This window comes from Puntigrus tetrazona, chromosome 11, assembly GCF_018831695.1.
Source record: "Puntigrus tetrazona isolate hp1 chromosome 11, ASM1883169v1, whole genome shotgun sequence".
Lineage (NCBI taxonomy): Eukaryota > Metazoa > Chordata > Actinopteri > Cypriniformes > Cyprinidae > Puntigrus > Puntigrus tetrazona.
In genome coordinates, this window is record NC_056709.1 from 13,845,281 (window position 1) to 13,866,635 (window position 21,355).

At 37.3% G+C, this 21,355-nt stretch overlaps 3 protein-coding genes across 3 annotated transcripts; 1 reads left to right on the forward strand and 2 right to left on the reverse strand.

Annotated features, from left to right (window-relative positions):
* Positions 1-686: 686 nt before the first annotated feature.
* Positions 687-13,648, forward strand: rab3ab (RAB3A, member RAS oncogene family, b). The gene is made up of 5 exons (XM_043252858.1): positions 687-809; positions 5,414-5,641; positions 9,015-9,133; positions 10,277-10,401; positions 11,195-13,648. The coding sequence occupies exons 2-5, from the start codon at positions 5,414-5,416 to the stop codon at positions 11,383-11,385; spliced, it is 663 nt and encodes a 220-aa protein (XP_043108793.1). The 5' UTR covers positions 687-809; the 3' UTR covers positions 11,386-13,648.
* Positions 13,649-14,624: 976 nt separating this feature from the next.
* lsm4 (LSM4 homolog, U6 small nuclear RNA and mRNA degradation associated) lies at positions 14,625-16,932 on the reverse strand. Its single transcript, XM_043252817.1, has 6 exons — positions 16,732-16,932; positions 16,251-16,292; positions 16,006-16,104; positions 15,687-15,888; positions 15,141-15,221; positions 14,625-14,888 (listed from the first exon to the last, which is right to left on the reverse strand). Exons 1-6 carry the CDS (start codon positions 16,732-16,734, stop codon positions 14,884-14,886), a joined length of 432 nt encoding a protein of 143 aa, XP_043108752.1. The 5' UTR covers positions 16,735-16,932; the 3' UTR covers positions 14,625-14,883.
* An 18-nt stretch (positions 16,933-16,950) lies between these two features.
* Positions 16,951-21,114, reverse strand: ddx49 (DEAD (Asp-Glu-Ala-Asp) box polypeptide 49). Its single transcript, XM_043252816.1, has 13 exons — positions 20,856-21,114; positions 20,165-20,288; positions 19,982-20,067; positions 19,762-19,883; positions 19,495-19,682; positions 19,141-19,281; positions 18,302-18,377; positions 18,140-18,216; positions 17,964-18,061; positions 17,707-17,781; positions 17,485-17,573; positions 17,330-17,401; positions 16,951-17,167 (listed from the first exon to the last, which is right to left on the reverse strand). Exons 1-13 carry the CDS (start codon positions 20,968-20,970, stop codon positions 17,048-17,050), a joined length of 1,383 nt encoding a protein of 460 aa, XP_043108751.1. The 5' UTR covers positions 20,971-21,114; the 3' UTR covers positions 16,951-17,047.
* Positions 21,115-21,355: the final 241 nt, after the last annotated feature.

Genomic DNA, 21,355 nt, shown 5'->3' on the forward strand with positions numbered 1-21,355 from the left:
GTTGATGAAATGGTCGTAATTTGCGTTAATATTAATTTAAACACTAGATGACGCTAAAAGCACAATATTAAATTTCTCTTACGTACGCGTTCAACTTTGTTGCATTGTTTTTCATTGCATAACTTACTTTATTGCAGTATGATGATAGTAATTATTCTTTTTATTTGCCTACATATAACAAGCAGCATATATGTAATATAACAGTAAATCGTATTTTCAGGATGTGCTTTTGTCAGGAAATGAATGAAATTAATTTCTCAGGCAACATAGAAGGACAATTCACCGTAAAATACAAGTTAGCACAGTTTCTGTATGTAGCCTACAGCAAAAACGGCTAGCGGCTAATCTACAATTTTCACCTAAAAGTGTAGTTTAAATGGTGCATTATTTTTACATTCGCTATACTGCGTTAAGCACGGACGCCATGGTGATCTGTTTTAAGAAACATGGCCAACGAAAATAAAAAAAGAGCCAAACGTGGGTTACATATCAGTGTGGCGAAAAGGACGTAAATGTAAACAAATCCCTGTGTCAGCTGCTCGTTTTCTGCGACCATTTTAATTGATTAATTATGGAGGGGCCGAGGCCGCGCTCCTAAATAATGAACGAAGCTGCTTTTAAAGCGTCGTGAATATTTTACGTCCCGTGGGTGGGACTGCATTGTTAGCGTTAGTTCTCCGAGCCGTCAATCAAAGCCCCGACCCCGCCCCCTCCCTGCGTCACACGTCTTTCAAGTGACGTCAAAGTGTCTGCAGGTGTTGGAAGAGGCGCAGTATTGGCGTAAGTGACGCTTTAAAACGGCTTTTACGGTAAGTCGGCGGCAGTAATGCGCGTTTTCAATGTTTCACGCCAAATAGTTTGCTCTCCTTACCGCGCGCGCGCGTTTTCCGCCGGGAAAGCGGCGAAAAATGAGCGAAATGTAAGAAGAATAACCTTCATTTGACATGGACATCGCGCATCCTATGCTTCTATTTATGCTTCCCGTGAAAGACACATCTGCCACATAGCCGTTGAAGCCTCGTGCGGATGCGAAGGATTGTTTCCCTCGTCGTTTTTATGCGTCTAAACGAGAATAAAGAATCGTTATGTTCTTTAGCATCATCTGAGAAGATGGTGATTCAGGTGAAAATATCCTCCGCAGCAGCAGCGTTGCATGTGCTGTTTCCTATTATGTAAGGATGCTCTGGTCTTTTACCGGTTATAATTTCCTTCAAACGTTATATATAATATGCTAGTGTAACATTGTATAGGCTGGGTCGTCGTAGAGCCATTAATGGTATCGCACATGCGTTTTGAGCATTAGTTTATGATATTTGCATCATTCAGCAAAATTGCTGTTATTAGTCGTCATGTCCTGGATGGTTTTCTTATATCTGCTTCGTTTATAATCGTTTTAAACCAGCCTGAGCTGGCTTGCTGGCCTTTCCGGGCTGATTTTAAAGTGGTTTTGTTTAATTTCCAGATTGGCCCAGGCTGCTATAGACCTGCTTAAATCAGCAAACCGTCTTTAAACCCGGGGTTTAAAGCGTTTTCTTTGATCTGGGTCATTTTGAAGCAAATTCGACCTGACGGTTCTTGGACAGCCGCGCGGTGGTCAGGGCTGTAGGTCTTGATTACCCGGGCTTCTGCATTATTGAGGATCGGAGTCTAAAGGAAGAGAAAGGCGCTCGCTGGAGCGGAGTGTAATTGCTGCTGAAACCGGCTATTTTACAACGATATTTAGCCGTGAAGATGGGCTCCGTCCCTCTCCCCGAGGCGGTCAGGCAGTCTGTTTTTGTTAGGCTGAAAGAGCAGCTGGTCTAAAAAGTTGGCCTCTATTTTTAGTCCGCTGGAGCCCTCTGTTATCAGGAGAGATGCTGACTTTAGGATGCTTTGGTGCTCTGTGAATCTTTCCGACACACCAGACACGGCGTGCTGAATCGCAGATCAGCTTCCAGGGTCTCCTGAGGAGAAGCCTTTTTGTCGAATATGTGCTGCGTCTGGAGGAAGTTGCTTCGATTTGTGATGAACACGCATAGAACCAGGCTGGTTGAAGCGAATTAAACTTGTCAAAATCTCTAATGCGGGTTAGAACAGGAACATTATGTTCTCTCTTTGAACATATGAGCTGTCTCATCTCTGTCTAAACACCATGTTGCCTCAACCCAGAATTGAATGCCGGGTCTAATCCCAACGAGCCTTTTGCTGGAATCCAAACCTCTGTGTTCAGAATGAATTCTGGTTGCTTTATTGAATACTGTGCAGTATATGTGGCCTCCAGTTATGCAGATTTACTCAATGTCATGTTTATGCAAACTTAAATGCATGTTATTCCGTGGATCGCTTCAGTTTTATTGTAAGTGCGTGGAAATGAGCAACCAATTTTCTTTCGTGTTTCATAACATTAAGTGGTCCGTCAAAATTATGACTGAAGATGTGCTGATTATCACAACTGAATTTACAGTTATTACACTCTAGAAATATAAAGTCAAGCACATTGCATTGTGGGACGCCGTATCGAACTGTTCTGTGTGGTGTGCATGCTATAGAATGTAAAAATAACAAGTGTATGGTAATTTGAACAGACTCCATATGGAAGTGTGAATACAGAATACACACCTTCAATATCATATATATATATATATATATATATATATATATATATATATATATATATATATATATATATATATATATATATATATATATATATATATATATACATACATACATACATAAAATAATAATAATTAAAAAAATAAAATATATATATATATATATATATATATATATATATATATATATATATATATATATTATTTTTATGTATATATATTTATGTATGTATTGCATTCTCATAGGTGGAATGCAGCCAAAAGCACTCAGAGTAATAGATGTATATATTTAATAAAAATGTTCATATATTCAGTATATTTATATTTAATATAAATTCTGCGAATATAAACATATACATGGAAATAGTGTTAAAATATATACCGTATGTGTGTGTATTTATATGATAAATATACACAGTACACATACATATATTATGCAAACAAAAACTCTTATTTTTGGATGCAATTAATCATTTAGCAGCACTAATAAATATGTATATTTTTATATAATTCTGATTAAAATAAACACTAAATTGAGTGGAAAAAAGGTACAGACCTCAGTTTGAACCGTAGTGTTTGGCAAAATAACGAATCAGGGTTGAAGGTATAATATTGTATCTAATATTATCCGTGGTTAATGACGCTGAAGATGAAAAGTCATGTCGAGTGCATTGTAATAAAGCGCATGTTTGTAAATATAGAAGGTCGTGCAAGTCTTTTCAAGTCTGCACTCAAAAAGTATGCATGCTTGTGTTTATGGAAATTGCAGAAATAGTATAATAGCACTTTGTTTCTCTATATATGTTCCAGCATTTGTATATATGTATGACATTAATTAAAAAAATATCTGCCCTTGAAATGCTTGCACAGTATTTCAGCTCTTCAGCATCTTTCTTTTGTAGCTAAATGTGTCCGTGAGACATCTGTGAGATCTGATTATTGCTTTTCACTTGATCCCAATCTGGTTTCCCATGCTCTGTCGAGTCACTGCAGTACGTACAGTGTGGAAGCTCGTGTTACATTTGTCCTCCAGATCTCTTTAACTCTCTTTATCTCTTTCTTCCCTGCTCTCTTTCAATATCCGACCCGCTGCTGGACTTACAGAAAAGAGGAATGAGTGATCCGTTATCCTCGGAGGACTAGTTAACCCATGAATTAAAATTTGCTGAGCATGCACTCGCCAGGCCGTCCAAGATGTATGTATTAGAAATGTAGCATTCCAGCAGTTGCTCACCAATGGATCCTGTGTAGTGAATGGGTGCCGTTAGAATGAGAGTCCGAACAGCTTATTAAAACATCACAATCCACAAGTAATCCACACCACTCCAGTCCATCACATCTGGACGAGCCAAAAGCTGCATGTTTGGAAGAAACAATTCCATCATTATGCTGTTTTTAAATGTAAAGTTGCTTCAGGCTAAAACACAAGCCCTCTTATCGACAACATTACTTTTTCTAGTTATAAAGCGTATGCGAATCAGTAGAGAAACATGCACAGATCAGTCCAAAACGGCTCTGAACAAATGTGTGGGTAGATTTTGACGCGAGACAAAAAGGTTGGCTTTTTTTTTTACTAGAGGAAAGATTATTATTATTATGGATTACTAACTCACATTTTCTCTGCAAGTGATTTATTTTAAAGTCAAATGCATCGTGATGGATTTGTTTCTTACAAATGCACAGCTTTTGGCTTCTCGATGTTAACTGATGGACTGGAGCGGTGTGGATTGCTTGTGATGTTTTTCTCAGCTGTTTGGACTCCCGTTCTGACGGCACCCATTCGTTGCAAAGGATCCATTGGTGAGCAAGTTACATAATGCTTTCTTTAACTAGCTCTTTGACTCGTCTACATCTTAAATGGCCCGAGAGCGAGTTCTTTTTATATCTTTTGTACCATTTTGAGGTTCATTTTTGTTTTTCTCATTAAGACAATAATAGTGCTTTGATGTATTTTAAACGATTGAAGCCATTATGCAATCACAGATTACAACGATCGTTACAGACTTCAGGCGGACGGTAGAACGAGTCACCCGTCGCATTCTGATGGAGGTGTTAAAAAGACTGGTGTTTTGTATTCAGAATGTGCCGTGCCAAATATTGATCTGACACCAAAAGAAAATGTCAGACTAATGCCATGCCCTGGCAGCCACTCAGACCTTTTTATTTTGCTCCGAGTTTCTTGCCTGACTGATTTTCAGTAGCGGGTGAGTCCACCGCTGCTGTTTGGAGCGACAGATAGTGAAATGCGCGAAGATTCACTAAGCCAAAGTCGATCCAAATAAACGGCCCTTTTGACGTGTAGAGCTCTTGCTCGGTTTGCCATCCTCAGCAAGCTCTTAAAAGTAGCCTGCTAAATCACATTGGCTGCGTTCCGAAACCTAGTTACCTGCCTTGCTGTCTGCTTACTACGTAGGCGGCTGTTTCGAAAAAGCTATAATTAGAGGCAGCAGCTGCATACAAATAGAAGTACAGGTCATTTATACAATCTAAAAAACTGCCTTAATGGTGCTATTTTTAACATTAATGATAAATTAGTTCGTTTAAAGCGCTACCTTGTTAACTTTGGGAGTTTAAAGCGTGATATTTCTTGAGCAGAAGAAGGTATCTTAGAAGGAAACGTAATTTTATATTCCTACAGTACAAGCCAACTAATGCATTTCGCTCTCAGCTTTCAGTGTTTTTTTTATTTTCTGACATTGTTTATGGTTCATTTGGGAACATAACATCTGTGTTAATGGTAATAAACCGATGCCGCTATACGCCCCAAGATGTTCAAACATCCCCTTTTTTTTTTTTTTTTTTTTTTTTGCATCCTCCAGATGGCTTCAGCTACAGATAACCGTTATGGACAAAAGGAGTCTTCCGACCAGAACTTTGATTACATGTTCAAAATCCTGATCATCGGGAACAGCAGCGTCGGAAAGACCAGCTTTCTGTTTCGTTATGCAGACGACTCCTTCACGCCAGCATTCGTGAGCACGGTGGGCATCGACTTCAAGGTGAAGACCATCTACAGGAACGACAAGAGGATAAAGCTGCAGATCTGGGTGAGGTCATGGAGCGCTTCTGTGCCGGTTTAAGGGCTCGTCGTGGTCATTGTTTAATGAATAGGAGAAGTAGAGGTACATCTTTGGATAAAAACCATAGCAGCTTATTGCATTTTAGCTCTTTTCTTAGTGCAAGGTCCAGAGTAGGTGGTTCATTGAGAAGGATTATACTGGTGTTTAATTAAAGTCAGTGGTCTCCTTACCGACTTATAAATCTCATTAAAACCAGGACAGGAACCGTCTGTTGAGTTTAATGTGTTATAAAATAATTACAATTGTGATAGAAATGCAATTAACCTAAATATTTTAAATAAACTAATAGACCAAATCAACCAATAAAGCCATTATTTCTCAATGGAGAAATCAATAAAAAGCCTAAATTTAAGATTTCTGTTGTTTGAATTGCATATATAATATAATTTCCATCCATTTACATTAACATTTTAGCATGTGATTTCTGTGATATTACCAAACTACTGAAACAATATATTTGTCATCAATAAAGCCAATTTGTTTCAAATCACATATATTTTATAATTGAATATTTCTTGTTTAACCAAAGTATTTATGCATGTTTTTGTTTGTTAGAGTGCAGAAATCTTACAACTGACAGATATGCATAGCATTCAGTTTATTATTTTATGTTAACCGTGTGTTCAGACCTAAATATTTTTCGAGCATGCAGAGATGCGGAGAGAAAGCGAGAGATGGTCAGTAGCCAATAGGGCTGGGCAGGTGCTACATGAGTAACCAATCAGAATAGTTTGTGATGTATCAGGACCCCTCCCCCAGTGCCTCAAATTTCCCTGTGGTGGAAGAAGACCCTCCCCCACCCCACAGACCCGAGCAGATCCACAAACACACACACACACACACACACACACACATGCACTCCCACCATCTTAACCATGGATAAAAAATAGACTTCTGTGCATCATGCAGTACAGGTCCAAAAAGCATGAACATTGGGTTATATTCAGAACTGAATACTGCAGAAAATGTACTATATATTCCCTACTATTTTGTAAAAAATAATGTCAAATGCGTCATACAGTATCATGCTACATTGTCACATGACCTTAAGAGTGACTCACAGAGTGGCATCCAGTTGTCATCTTGGAAATGCATTTTATTTACCATATTAACCTTGTAAAGCCTGATGATATGTGTGCATATATATATATATATATATATATATATATATATATATATATATATATATATATATATATATATATTAGGAAATTTGGTGCAGTTGCTGATGTTTATTTTAAAAAACAGTACAGTGTAATACTGATAGCTTGAAATGTATCTGAAAAAGATCTTTATATATGGTATAACTTGCATAAAATGCAATTGCATTTTAAATAAAAATGCAAATAAATCTTAGTTGTCTGTTTCCTAATAATGTCTTGGTAAGATTAACACTTTTAAACCCTTAGTTCTAATTATACAAATATGATATAATCATAATAAAATGCAAAAAAAAAGATCATTTACAATTTATCAAAAGCTTTAAGATCATATTTTATACTTTGAGTGAAGTAAGCCTAAGTTTCTTAAATAAAACATATTTACTTTTAAGATTTCTAAAGACGTCTCAACCTTAAAATAGCCGTTTTAGACACTAAAAGGCCTTTTACTTGTTAAAACAAAGTGTCATTCAGATGACAGACTGCACAAACTAGTAGGTTTCTCTTCAAAGATCGTGTTTACGAGGCTCAGCGTTTCAGATATAATAGACTACACTTTATAGGGTTGATCCAGTTTTTTGTGCGAAAATGCCTAATCAAGTGATGTCCCGAGAGTTGCTTACAGTTCATTTGTCACACTAGAAATGGAAAATCTAGTCAAGCGCGGTATACCATGCAGTGCGCTCTTTTGTAGCCTGCGTTGTTCGTACTATTCGATTTTTGCTTAGCGTGGATGCAAAATAACATTTAAAGGTAACAGTGACTGTTTCACACAATGCGGTTTAGAGACGGCGTAATAGAAAACAGAAACTCCGTGCTGGATTGCAGCATACTTGTGAAAAGACGCTTATGTATTACTGTGGTGTCAGAGTCAAGAACCAAACAGGGTTATTAATAGAACAAATAAGCGCCGCTCAGGAGACACCATTTTGCCCTCGTGAAGTCTCTAGGAATCATAGGTTACGTTTGTTGATTTCTTGCAGCAGTACGTATCAATAGATAAGCTCATAGTCTACTAAACTACTAATGTTTCTCTCAGAAAGTCTTTGTTGTTGAATCAGCTGGTGCTGCTTATATGACGTAAACCAAGTGAAAACTACATGTACCAGAGTTCAGCAAGACTAGAAGCTTGCATATGGAACGGTGAAAGATTTCTTACAAAAATGCTTTATTTAGAGGCCAAAAGAAACATGCAAAGCGCTCGCAGTGCAAATGAAAGACATGCTTGTTTGGCCTCCTGTAGTCGAGCCTGTAATGACTGAACGGAGCGTGTTCATATGATTAACAGGTTCTTTTGTCTGGTGCAGCGATGCAGAGAGCTGTTCCTTAATAGCGGATGCTTATTGTTATACTCGCTCTCAGGTTTCTTGAAAGGAGGAGCTGCATGTAAAAACCGAAACCATGTACAAATACTGTTTTCCTGGTTATGTGAAAAAAAGAAGAAGCAGAGGGTCATTGAAGGAATATTCAAGGGTTTAGTGGGACTTGTAAAGTCGACGATATGCTGCTTTTTACCTTTTACCTGAAATAATAAGTTTTTCCCTCAGTTTGTAATTTTTTTTTTTTTTTATTTGCTGATGCTCGCCCAGACTGCAATTATTTGATCAAAAATCAGTAAAAACAACTTGAAAGCACCATCTATTTAATATATTTTCGAATGTACTTTTTTCCTGCGATGCAAAGCTGAATCTTCTGAAGTACCCTCATCTTCAGTATCTCATGATCCTTCAGAAACCTTTCTAACATGCAGATTTGCCGCTATCTTGAAAGCAGTTGTGCTGTTTAATATATTTTTGGAATCTGTGATACACTACCATACAAAAGTTTGAAGTAAAAACAAAAAAGACGTGCTTTTAATATTTGTATTCATTAAAGCGTACAGTGTAAAAAAAAAAAAAAAGACAATATTCTGATGCTAATAAATGTTCTTTTTCAAAATCAATAATAATAATTGAACACCAATAATAAACGGTGATTAAATAAATATCAAAACAGCATATTAAAATGATTTCAGAGTTATCATATGTCACTGAAGACTGGATTAATGATGCTGAAAATTCATTTTGGGAATAAATTACATTCTGAAGTGTATTAAACAGATGTATACTGTATTTTGTAAAACACGGGTCTCGTATTTGTTCCCATTTCATCTTGTGCGTTCTCGGTTTGTTCGTCCACAGGACACGGCGGGACAGGAACGCTACAGAACCATCACCACCGCCTACTACCGCGGAGCCATGGGCTTCATCCTCATGTACGATATCACCAACGAAGAGTCTTTTGCCGCAGTGCAGGACTGGTGAGTTAAACAAACCTGTTCTGTGTGGCTGAGCGGCGTAGGTTCATCTAGTACTCAAACGTTAGACATGTGACACGTGAACTTCATCTCCAGAGCTGCTCTAAGATTCATTCACCAAACACACACTGAAGTTCTTTACAACAGACTGCCAAAATAAAAGTTATCACAGAAAAGTACTGCTATTGTAAAATGAAGGTCATATTTTTAAGTGGCTCAAACACATTTTTCCAGCATTTTTGCAGTATTATACTTGACCAAAAAATAAAAATGAAATGTTTTGTTATAAATTGTTCATTTTATTACTTTTTAAATTGTTAAAAAAGAGCAAATAAAATGAAAGAGAATTTTGAAAAATAAGAAAAGAGGCTTGTAAATTTAAAGCTACTACTCTGTGCTACTCCGTTGTGTTTTTATGTATCGTTTTATACAATATAGATCGTTTCAAAGCAGCTTTACAAACTACAAATAGTGTCTGTGCAATCAAGCTCACAATATTGCCAGAAATTAACTGTCTGCAACTAAGCAAGCCAAAGGATCAGGTCCAAGGAACCAAAATTCCATCGGCATCAACTATGCATTATGCATGTTAGTTTCACGAACTGTTTTGCTATGCCTTGAAGAAATATAGAGTATCTTTAGCATAGCAGTGAAAGCTAGCATCACGTTTCCTGATGATATATCCCAAGGGTAACATGTAGAACAATGGTCTTAGTACTGAGCCTTGTGGTATCCCATACTGCACTTGTTGTCGATATGACACCTTTTCTTTCATTCCCATGAATAAATGATGTTCAGATAAGTATAATTTGAACCAAGCCAAAGCAATTTTCTATTCTATTCAAAAGAATGCCGTGGTCAGTAGTTTAAAGATCCAGCAACACTAATAGAGATACAAACATGATTAGTTGATAAGAGCAGGTCATTTATAAGACAGTACCAGAATACATCTATATCCTGACTGGAAATCTTTACTGATACCATTTACTCCAATTGTAAACGTTATGTATGCATTTATTCTCATTTTCCCGTTGGTAAACGAATCTCGCGATGAATAGATATCGAAGGATATAAAAGATAAAACTCAGCCCCAGAGGGAAGTTTGACAAGCGATCGTTTAATGAAATGCGACTGTCTCTTTGGCAGGTCCACGCAGATTAAGACGTACTCGTGGGATAATGCCCAGGTACTGCTTGTGGGCAACAAGTGTGACATGGAGGATGAGAGGGTGGTGGCCGCTGAGAGGGGACGACAGCTCTCTGAGCATCTCGGTGAGTCGTGCTTGCCGGCGGACGCGATGTATTTGCTTTTTTCACAGCTATAGTTTCGGACACACCTTCAGATGCGAGTCTCGTGTGTAATATGAGCCTCATATTAAAGCACAAGCATTTAAATCAGACCGTACTGCGATGTTTCAAATGCAAAAGCCATCTCGGTCAAAAATGGGATGCGTTCTTTCACTTCAGATGCGCTAAATCCCAGCTAGATCCTCAAATCATTGAGAAGTACACAGAAACGAAGATACAAAGTAGCCAGAAAGAAATGCTAGTTTTGAAGAAAAATGTCAGACATACTTGGAGCCTTTTTTTTTTTTTTTTTTTTTTTTTTTTAACCCTCTTAATAAATAGCTAGTTTCTGTTTGTTATTTATTCTGTATATTTTGTTGATTATCCTAAAAAAATAATAACTTGACCATCAATTATTAAATTTATATATTCCATTTCTTTTATATATATATATATATATATATATATATATATATATATATATATATATATATATATATATATATTTTTTTTTTTTTAATCTTCTTAAAAAATCAATAAATGAAAACCTTGTCACAACACACGTATGTATATTTTGTTGCTCTTTTGTTTGTTCGAATGCTTCTGAAGTCCTCATTTGTAATTTGCCTTGGATGAAAGCGTCTGCTGAATGATTAAATGCAAATGACTTAACAGTCACTAAAATAAAAGGTGGTTAAAAGTTTTTGAAATATTCTAATGCTAAAATGTGTATATAAAAAAGCCTTGGTCTTGACTTGGCTTCTTCATTTATCCTCAGGCTTCGAGTTTTTCGAGGCCAGCGCCAAGGACAACATTAACGTTAAGCAAACCTTTGAGCGCCTGGTAGACATAATCTGCGAGAAGATGTCCGAGAGCCTGGATGCCGCTGATCCTGCAGTGACGGGGGCCAAACAGGGGCCGCAGCTCACCGAGCAGCCCGCCGCTCCGCACCAGGACTGCGCCTGCTGAAAACCCCACGGCTCTATCTGCACTGCCTTGCACCGACACACAGAAAAACACCCGTTTAGGTATTTAACAAGAACAAGAAACATAAGACCCTCAGTTCCCGTACTGCCTTCTCTGGCCACACAATCTATAGCTCCTCCCCCTCCTCTCCAAATACTCATCTTCAGTGATTTTATCTAACGTGCAATCCATTCAGTTTTAAAAAGAAACTTAAAGGGACAGTTCACCTAAAAACGTATTATTTATCCTCGTGTTTGAAAAACGGTCCCCATTTACTCCCATAGTATGAAAAAAAACAACTCTTTGGTGATCGATGTTCCTCAAAAGATCTTCTTTTTTGTTCAGCAGATGGAAGAAACTCATACGGGTTTGAAACAACTCGAGTGACAGAATAAACATTTTTAGGTGAACCGCCCCTTTAAGGGATCGATCAGGCCTGAAATTATGTTTCATAAAAATTGTGTTTTAAAGACTTTCTAATTAGGCCTAAGTTGAGATTTTAGGAGCGTGTAATCAGGCCTAAGCTTTACTAAGTTTCCGATGCCTTCATTTCACTTCAGATTTTCTTCACCCGCTCTTCCACATCCTTAAATTATTTATGAACAAATATAAAAAAGCGACATGGACAGAGATTTCTGTATATTTATTCCAAAAAGTGTACATAATAAATACAGTTCAGTATTTAAATAATACATTAGAAATATATATCGACAAGGTTTTTTTTTTCTTTTTTTGGAAATTCTGACAAATATAAAGGAAGTTAGAGAAGTCAATTAATGCTGTTTTCATGGTGATTTTTTGCAGTGCTCGTCACAAACCTTTCTTGCTTATTTGTATCTGTGACATTGTATCTTGTTCACTGCCTTGCCTCATGTTATTTCAGTCCCGGGACTGAAAGCCAGATATCATACACAAACATTCCTTACTGTAAATTTGCATGGAAGGAAATGAAGCCATTTAGGCAAATAGTGGTAGGATTCCTTTCTCGACGCTTCGTTAGGTCACAAGTGTATACAAGTGTATTTCTAGACAAAAACCGAGTTTGCTGTTGCTTATTTCATTCTAGCAGCAGAGCCATAAGCTCGACCTACTTGCTATCAACATTACTCTCATACGCTCTCAAAAATTAGCAAACGTCACTGAGATTTCGACTGGCATTTCCCATAATGACTTTTTTTTTTGGACTGGCGTGTCCTGTGCAAGATTTTACGTGGCTGCCAGGCCTGCAACTATAATGCAAAAGTCAGTTTGCAGAAAAAAAAAAAAAAAAAAAGCCCACGATAAGTATTAATGTTTACATGTGCGAGATCCTCCCCGATTATTCCTGCATCTTTCCTTTGCTCTTCTGTCTTCCTTTAGTGAAAACTTTAGTGTAAATACATTTGAGCCTTCGGTTTTATGTGTGGACTGTGTCGTATCGATTATGGGCTTTAAAAAAAATCTAGGCGATATTAAAAACAAATATATAAAAAGAGGATTTAAAGGATGTTCTTTACCTGCTGTTGTGTATGCCTGCTCGTGAATGAATGTGTCACTTTATTACAGAGCAATATTGAAGAAAATACCTTTTCGCGTGTTGCGGATTATTTATCGTTTCGTTAACATTTTCGTAGGACGGGATGGAAATGTGGTCGTTTGAGCAAGTGGTTTAAATCCTAGTCGCAAAAAGTACTGTTGTAAACCAAAGCAGGCAGATAGACCGACTGTGACGTCTTCTGTGGAGCTGGTTTGCTAAAAATCTAAAGCCTGACTGTATTTATGGCGAATGCTGTTCGTTATTTCTAACAAAAAAAATTAGTGTACTTGTCTGCAGAGCCATTGCTACATCCGTGAGGCCTGGGACAAGTTCTTTGTAGGTGGGTTCCCAGCAGATGAGGACCTTTAGTGAGCTTCATGCGTTTCAGAAATGAGAAGATAATGAGTTTTAACCCTTATTAACATCGCAGCTCACCCTGTAAGGCATCCGCTCCACGTTCACACCAGTTTATCATGACTAAGAGTTTGTCCATTTCCTACGTTTTTATCTATGATTATTTTTACTCATGCTTTCCATTGTGATTTCTAATTTAATTTTTTGTTTTCTGATAATCGAGTGTAACGTACAAGGAAAAAACACTAATATGCAGTAGTAAATGTACTGTACTTACAATAAGGGGTTTGGTGTCAAAGTGTCCAGTGGTGAAATTTACCAAATCAACTGTCTATGTTGTGAAAATGACTGAACTTATTAAAAAAAAAAAAATTAAAGTTTGTGATGTTTACTTGAGACTGTGTTGCTATTTTTATTGCTTTATTAAGTTTGTCACTCCATATGGAATTTTTCAATGCTTTGGACCATAACACAGAAAGGCATTCGTAACAGGAGCATTGACACAAAGACTACATTTTCGTTCACACGCAATCATAACAAAATAATTATTTAAAAAACGAGACAAGTGGGGGAGTAGATATTTTTCCGCCATATTGAATTTAACGCGGACGGAAACGAGGCTGTGTGGAAAGGTCCTGGACCACGTAATATTCAATAGCTGTTTATTAACTTTTTTTTTGTTTAGCGAATTTTTGTAGTTTTACACATCACTTTCTCGTTTTCATTCCTGTAAAAAAAGTCGCTAAAATGAAAAGAGAGGGGAAAAAAAGGCGCTAAAATATGGCGCTCCCTGACTAAGGTGCATTGGTCAGTCACCGAAAAAAAAATTACTATCTGTGCGGTTTCATTGGCAAAACAACCACAAGAGGGAACTAAAGACTCGAACTATTGGTGTTGATCTAAAAATAGCTGCACTCTGAAAAAAAATCGAGTTAGGATGAAAGCTGAATCAGCTGTTGTCATGGTAACAAGCAGCCACACTTAAGGTCAATGAAAGAAAACGCCACTGATTGGCTGAAAGGAAAAAATGCTGAGGGTAAATATATTTCTAAAGTTATGCTGTATTGGGTTCAGGTTACAGTTAAACCACATAAAAAAAAAGGTTTTTTTTTAGAACATTTTTGTTTATCCAGTTTTGCTATTGCATACAATTTGAAGGTGAGTAAAGGATGAGTTTTCAGTTTTAAATGAACTATCCCTGGAATGCAGAGATGACTCTCGGCAAGACATTTTTTACGTTCACTTTCCAAAGATTGTGTAGATGGGTAAAGACGGCAGTTACCCAAGACTTGGGTGAATGTTTAATACATGCAACTTGTTTCCATTTCTTTGGACGTAAAAGAGCACTCACGCAGAAATGAACAGCAATTGCAATATTTAACAAAAATTATTTATTCACAAGTGCATTATACACAAGTTACACCATGGTTGTTTTTAAAGCACAAAAACAAACAAAAAATAAAATTAAAACGGCAATGTGAAAACATGCACCAAAATGTGAAACAACAGAAAATAAAAACCATCCGGAGGAAAATGGAAGAGCGTCTTTACGTCAGCTTGTCCAAATTAAAATCTTCACAGAAATTCAGGACTCCCGTTTCAAATTAAGCTCACCGTTTCCTGGCTGACGATCAAACTGAGAAAGCAGATGAGACAGTGTGAGTAAAATGTCACCGATTATAAAAATGTTTTTCTATTAAGAGCTTTTGCATCAAACTCAAAAGACTGTTGAGCGCAGTTTAAATGAGGTTTGTAAACGAGTCTCTAAAAGAAAAGAATCAACCTTAATGTCAAAGTGGTGAAAAGCTGCTCGTGCCTAAAGGCAGTCAAACACAAACGAACACGTGAGGAGAGTGTGTGTTGTGTAGCTAGGGTTGGTTTTTGACACCTTGTGGTTTTCCAAGCTTTTTATCTTGTTGCTGTCCACGACCAGTTCCCGTCATGCCTCTGCCACGTCCACCAAAAACACCTCAAAGGATGAATAAAAGAAGCATTTTAAAACACTGAACACGCTAAAAGAAATTCCACGGTAAAGGTTATGTAGTTTGTTCATAAAATCATTCAAACATTTTAAGAAATGAACATAATTGGTATGATTATAACATCCTTTATTTTTTTTTTTACTGATAATGTTGATGAATGACATGTCTCCCATGCAAATGTTTATTTTTTTCGGTTGAGCATACAATACTACTTCTAAACAGAACGTCTACTACTTAAAGTGTCATTTTGGAGCTCCAAAAGTGGGATTAGCGCTCGACGGTACCCATTGACTTCCATTCTATTTTCTTCCATACTAGGGAAGCCAATGGCTGCCATCAAGTGTTTGATTACAACCATTCTATCTTTTGGATTTTGTAAAAAATACACTCATACAGACTTATAAGGGTGAATAAACGATAAAAACGAAACTTTTTGTCCCAGTGTGTCTAACCTCTGCCGGATCCACCACCTCTCCCAGGTCCGCCTCCTCTGCCTTTTCCCTGTGGCTTGTTCTGCTGCATGCCCCCTCGGCCGCGTCCCTTTGACATAACTTCCTCTTTCACCATATCTATGATCTCGTCGGGGATTCGCAAGTATTTAATCGTGCTTCCTCTGATGTAGCATTCCGGCATCCTCCAAAATTTATCTCCATCCTGCAAATCAGAGCAGGCAGAAACAACCATTGCAGTCGCGGAGGCGAAATCCACGACGGCTCAAACATGTTTACGCGATCAAAAATGCTTCATCTCAAGAAAAGGCGTTTCATTTACACGTGACGTGCAAATAACTTCTCTCAAGTTGATGTTCATCCAGTTGTCACAGCTGACCAGATGGCCGTTGTACGTCTCGCCGTTCTTTAACTCCACCAGCTGAAAACAAAAGCAGACTGACCATCAGCTGTTTGGACTCCCATTCCGACGGCACCCATTCACTGCAGAGGACCCATTTCTCCACATCTACTCTGTGAACTACTACTATAACTTTGCCCAGGCGACGTGAGCCTCCTCATACTCACCATCGGGTGGTTCTGTGCGGTCTTCAGTAAAGATAACGGGAGCTAGGAGAGAAGAAGAAATCAAATGAACCAGCAAAGGTAGCGATGCTTACGATATTTCACATAAAAAGCGCATGAAAACTGCTTTTGGTTTCAAAACATTTACTGCACCTAAGAAACAAGAAAAGCATTAGGCTAGAACTAACTTACGCTACTAATTAACTAGCAATGCAATCCGATGTAACATGCGTCCTATCAGACTGCCCAACTAAAATATATTTGCATTACTTCAAGGGTAGTTTTAGCTCTAGGATAGGGGTAAGTGTGGACATTTTAAAAGCTTAAACACACATGAATAACATGCCGGTAGCATTTTTCAGTATCGATTTGTGCCACCTATCCGTTTAATGAGAGTTAGCCGCCGGTAACCCGAGCTACAACTTTTCGACGCAGCGACTGAGCCTCAGTTTAACTAGCCTGCGAGTTTGTGAAGGTTGCTTACCATGTCAGCTGAGCGACTAGTCAGTCTTTTGAAATCCCCGATAAAGATTTGGGCAACTAAATCACGAAGGTTTCTTCTGAATCTTCGCAACACAAGGTAGCCTACAAAACGTTTACTGTTGTACTTCCAGGTGAAAGCGGAAGTCGTCAAAATAAAAGTCTCGCCGTTAAATATTTTCCGCTTCGCGATTTCTATATTTATTGAAGAACACACTCAGCGTTGCTTATAAAATGCGGTTTATTTTGAAATACTGGTAACTGATATTATTTTATGCAATGAAACGTTATATACAATCTGAATGTACAATATCAACACTTCAAGAATCCACTGTTGCTGTTTTTGCACTGTTTTCTCCCGTCTTTTTTTGATTGTGTTTCTTCTTTTTCCTTCTGATCTTTTCTTGTTCGTTTCTCCTTTTTTCTTCCAAATCTGGATCCTGAAAGGTTAGGTAAGAAATTAATAAATAAATAAGATAAAAAAATATTTGACACACACATATACATATACATATATGTATGTATATATGCACAAATATGTGTGTGTGTGTGTGTGTGTGTGTGTGTGTATGAAAAACATGCATTTAGCATAAACGACTCACTTTTCCATCCATAATCATTTGCTTCCTTTTGTTTATCTTCTTTTTCTCATCAAAATCAGTGGATTCCAGTTTCTATAACAGAATTAACAAACGTAAGATTTTACCGGCGTGCGTTACATATAAAACATGCAGACAATGAAAAAGCCTTCTCTCACAATTTCACACTGTCGTCTTGTCACATTGACTTGCGTGAGGATCTTCAACACCTCTTTCTCTTCAACAGCGAACTCTTTTAATTTAGCCTCTAAACACGCAAAACACTTGATCAGGAGAATGTACACTTGCAGCGAGAAATTTCATGTGTTTTTTCACAATACAGTATTATATTCTGGAAGTGCCCTCTTTTGGGCAGAAAGCGGATTCATCTGAGAACTTACGAATCTGTTCCTCAATGGCATTGATGAGATGGATGTCATACTGTGTGATTAGAGTGATTGCTACACCATTTCGGCCTAGAAAAAAACATTTCTGAATGTGGATCTGACAATATAACAATATAGTGTTCCAGCCTATTAGCCTGCCATTTACGAAGGGAAAATAGAGCACCATAAATGATCAAAAAATAATTTTTTTCCAGTAATTTCGAATACTAACACAACCTCTTATTTCTTACAGATAATTCTTCATATCTCACCAGCTCGAGCGGTTCGTCCCACTCTGTGGATGTAGATTTTTGGCAAACCCGGTGTGTTGTGATTGATAACGACTTGCACCGTGGGAATATCCAAACCCCTTTAGAGAAGAACAGACACGTGACTGTGGAGAATGAGACAATGGCAGAGAGATGGCGAGCGAGTGTTTTCTCTGTACCTTGCAGCTACGTCTGTGGCTATGAGAATCTTAAAGACGTTCGACTTGAACCTAGCGAGGTTGGCAAAACGCTGTCTCTGTGGAAGAGCATAAAAGCCATTAGTGCAGACATTAGGCGCTGAGTGAGAATCAATTTTACTTACCTCAAGCAGTGTCACTTACCTGCTTCATCATTGAGTGCAGCGAGATGGTTGGGAAATTGAATTCACGCAGCATCATTGTTAGTATCTGACAGTTCCTGGAACATTCAGAAAATATTATAGTTTTGTGAACAATATCTGTAATAGATTTTTACCTCTTCATATGAGATACATATGTGGTTGTGAGATACAAGAATATATATATATATATATATATATATATATATATATATATATATATATATATATATATATATATATATATAAACAAATACAAATAATCATTAAACGTGGACGAACTAATGTTAGATGTCCAAAATATTTTTTGTTAGTGCAAGTAAAATAAATGTATTTTGTTTTCAGATTTATAGCTTTGCTTTCATTATAAATAAATGTTTTTTTTAGGTTTCATAATTGCCGTTTCTGATCAACCCTATGTTATAAAGACAAGGAATCTCACTAAATACCATTCATTCAAATGGGGTTAATATCGGTAACTCTAAGATTATAGGTCCTTATACATTTGATACAATTATATAGTCAATGTTAAAAAATAGTAATAGCATGTTAATATTCAAAACATGGCAAAAAAAATAAAATAAAAAATCCCATTCACTCATTAATGAGAAACTAAGTTGAAAAATTACTCTTCTGGTCCAAATGGACCGGGAATGCAAAAAACGTTTTGAATGATTTTAAATGCACTATAAGGGTTAAATGTAACTCTGTGAGATTTGTCCTTTATTATTTCAGTAAGTGGAAAAGCCGCCAATTTCAGACATCATTTATTCCAACTGCACAGGCAGTGAGTGATGTTACGAAGGGTTACTGAAAGGGATTTGTCTTAATTAGAAAACTTACTTGCACGTGTTCGTGAATATTATGACAGACCAATCATCATGTTCATCCTGGAACTTTTGGATGAGATGGACCAGGTAAGCATCTTTGACTTTCTCAGGAGTGAGGATGAATCTCTGATCCAGTTCTTCAACCGTCCGCACTCTGACAGAAAGAGAGAGCCACGGGACACAATAACATTAGGCCAAAACAGCTTTAAAGTCTATGGTAAGATGGTGGATTTTGATTGGCTGTCAACACTTTTTTTTTTTTGAAATAGCCTTTGCATAATCGAATCAAGCTTATATTTATAAAGATTACAGAATTGAAAATCTACTTCAGTCGAGGGAGGATATTCGACATATTCTCCCGACTTACTCTGATTTGTGCTCCCAGAAGAAGGGTCTGTTCAAGGCGATGCTCTGCAGCTGCTGCAGCGTGTCCGTGAGCGTGGCGCTAAACAGCAGCGTCTGGCGTTTCGCAGGCACAGCGCCGAGAATGACCTCTAGATCTTTAGTGAAGTCCGTGCAGCCCTGCTCTAACAGACGGTCTGCTTCATCCATGATCTGCCGGGAAGCATGCAAGAGTTGGATGAAAAACGCCTTAAAACAGACATGTGACAAAACGTGCATCAGGGGGTCTTACCAGAAACTGGATTTTGTTCAGGCTAACTGTGTCCGAGCTTCGGATGTGATCGGCAAGTCGTCCCGGCGTGGCCACAACAACATGTGGCTTTCTCGACAACTCCAAGCCCTGAGCGACCATGTCTAACGGAAGAAAAAGTTAATTAACGTGCATTCAGTCTCGGACATGCATATCTGCTCTTATAAATAAATGAGTCCTACAGCTTCGGATGCTATCTTACCCATTCCTCCCACAATAATACAGTCTTTTAGGCCCAGTGGCTTCCCTAACGCTCTGAACTGTTCTGCGATCTGGTAAGCAAGCTCTCTGGACAGGACACAGGCAAAAACATATTATAAAATAAACCTACATGCAGATGAAGATTCAAATGTGGCTGTATAAATAATAAAGCAAAAAAGTAAACCTTGTGGGTGTTAACACCAAACAGAAGACACCATAAGGGTCCTCGGACAACTTCTGCAGCACTGGGAGAACAAATGCTGCTGTTTTCCCACTTCCAGTTTTTGCACAGCCCATGCAATCCCGACCTGCGTATATAACATATATATGTTATGCATTTTAAATCAACTATAAAGAAAAGTGCATACTGTACTTTATGTAACCTTTTCCTACACGATGTAAGAAAAGGTTACATTAATTACAGTATGGTCTATAAAAGTAAAAACCATCATCATACAGGCACATCATACATATTTATACGCATTTAACTCTCTCTCTTATCAACATGATCACAAAACTTTTAACTTATAACAAGAAGCACAAAAAATTATTTCAGAATAAATAACACAAAAAGTTAAACACGACATAAAGGAATAATGATAACAACAATACTGATAACAGTTTGTATTATTTATGTAGTGATTTGTTCAAATAAATCATATTAAGACCATATTAAATAGTAATATTTTTTCTATAGGTCGTTATATTGTGTTATGCAGTCCACTGAGTAAAATAAACTTACATAAACGCACGTAAAATGTAATTTAAAAATGTAATACTAAAATAAAGATGCATGTAAAGCCTATTCATGTGTAATTTTGTTAGTAATTTTGTTCGTTTTAATGGAATGCTGTTAAGCAGATATAGATTTTTACCTTCCAATATGGCAGGAATGCATTTCTCCTGAACCGGGGTCGGTCGGGTGATTGACATCTGCTTACACTGCTGAACCAACCACTCAGACAGGCCAAGAGACTCAAAGGTGGCCATTTTCCGACGTGCTACCTAAACACAAAATATCTAAAACATAAATGAGTTGGTTATTGCTGCTCTGAACGCCTTTAAACGTCCTTTTGAGGTTGATAACAAAACCCTCGTGCGAACCAGCGACGGCCGCGTGAATTAGACGTCATGTGATTACGTGCGTGCTGAACAGGGGAAGACCACGCCCCCTACGGTCAAGCGCTGGGCGTTTTGATCTGTTATATATATATATATATATATATATATATATATATATATATATATATATATATATGTGTGTGTGTGTGTGTGTGTGTGTGTGTGTGTATATATATATATATATATATATATGTGTGTGTGTATATATATATATATATATATATATATATATATATATATATGTGTGTGTGTG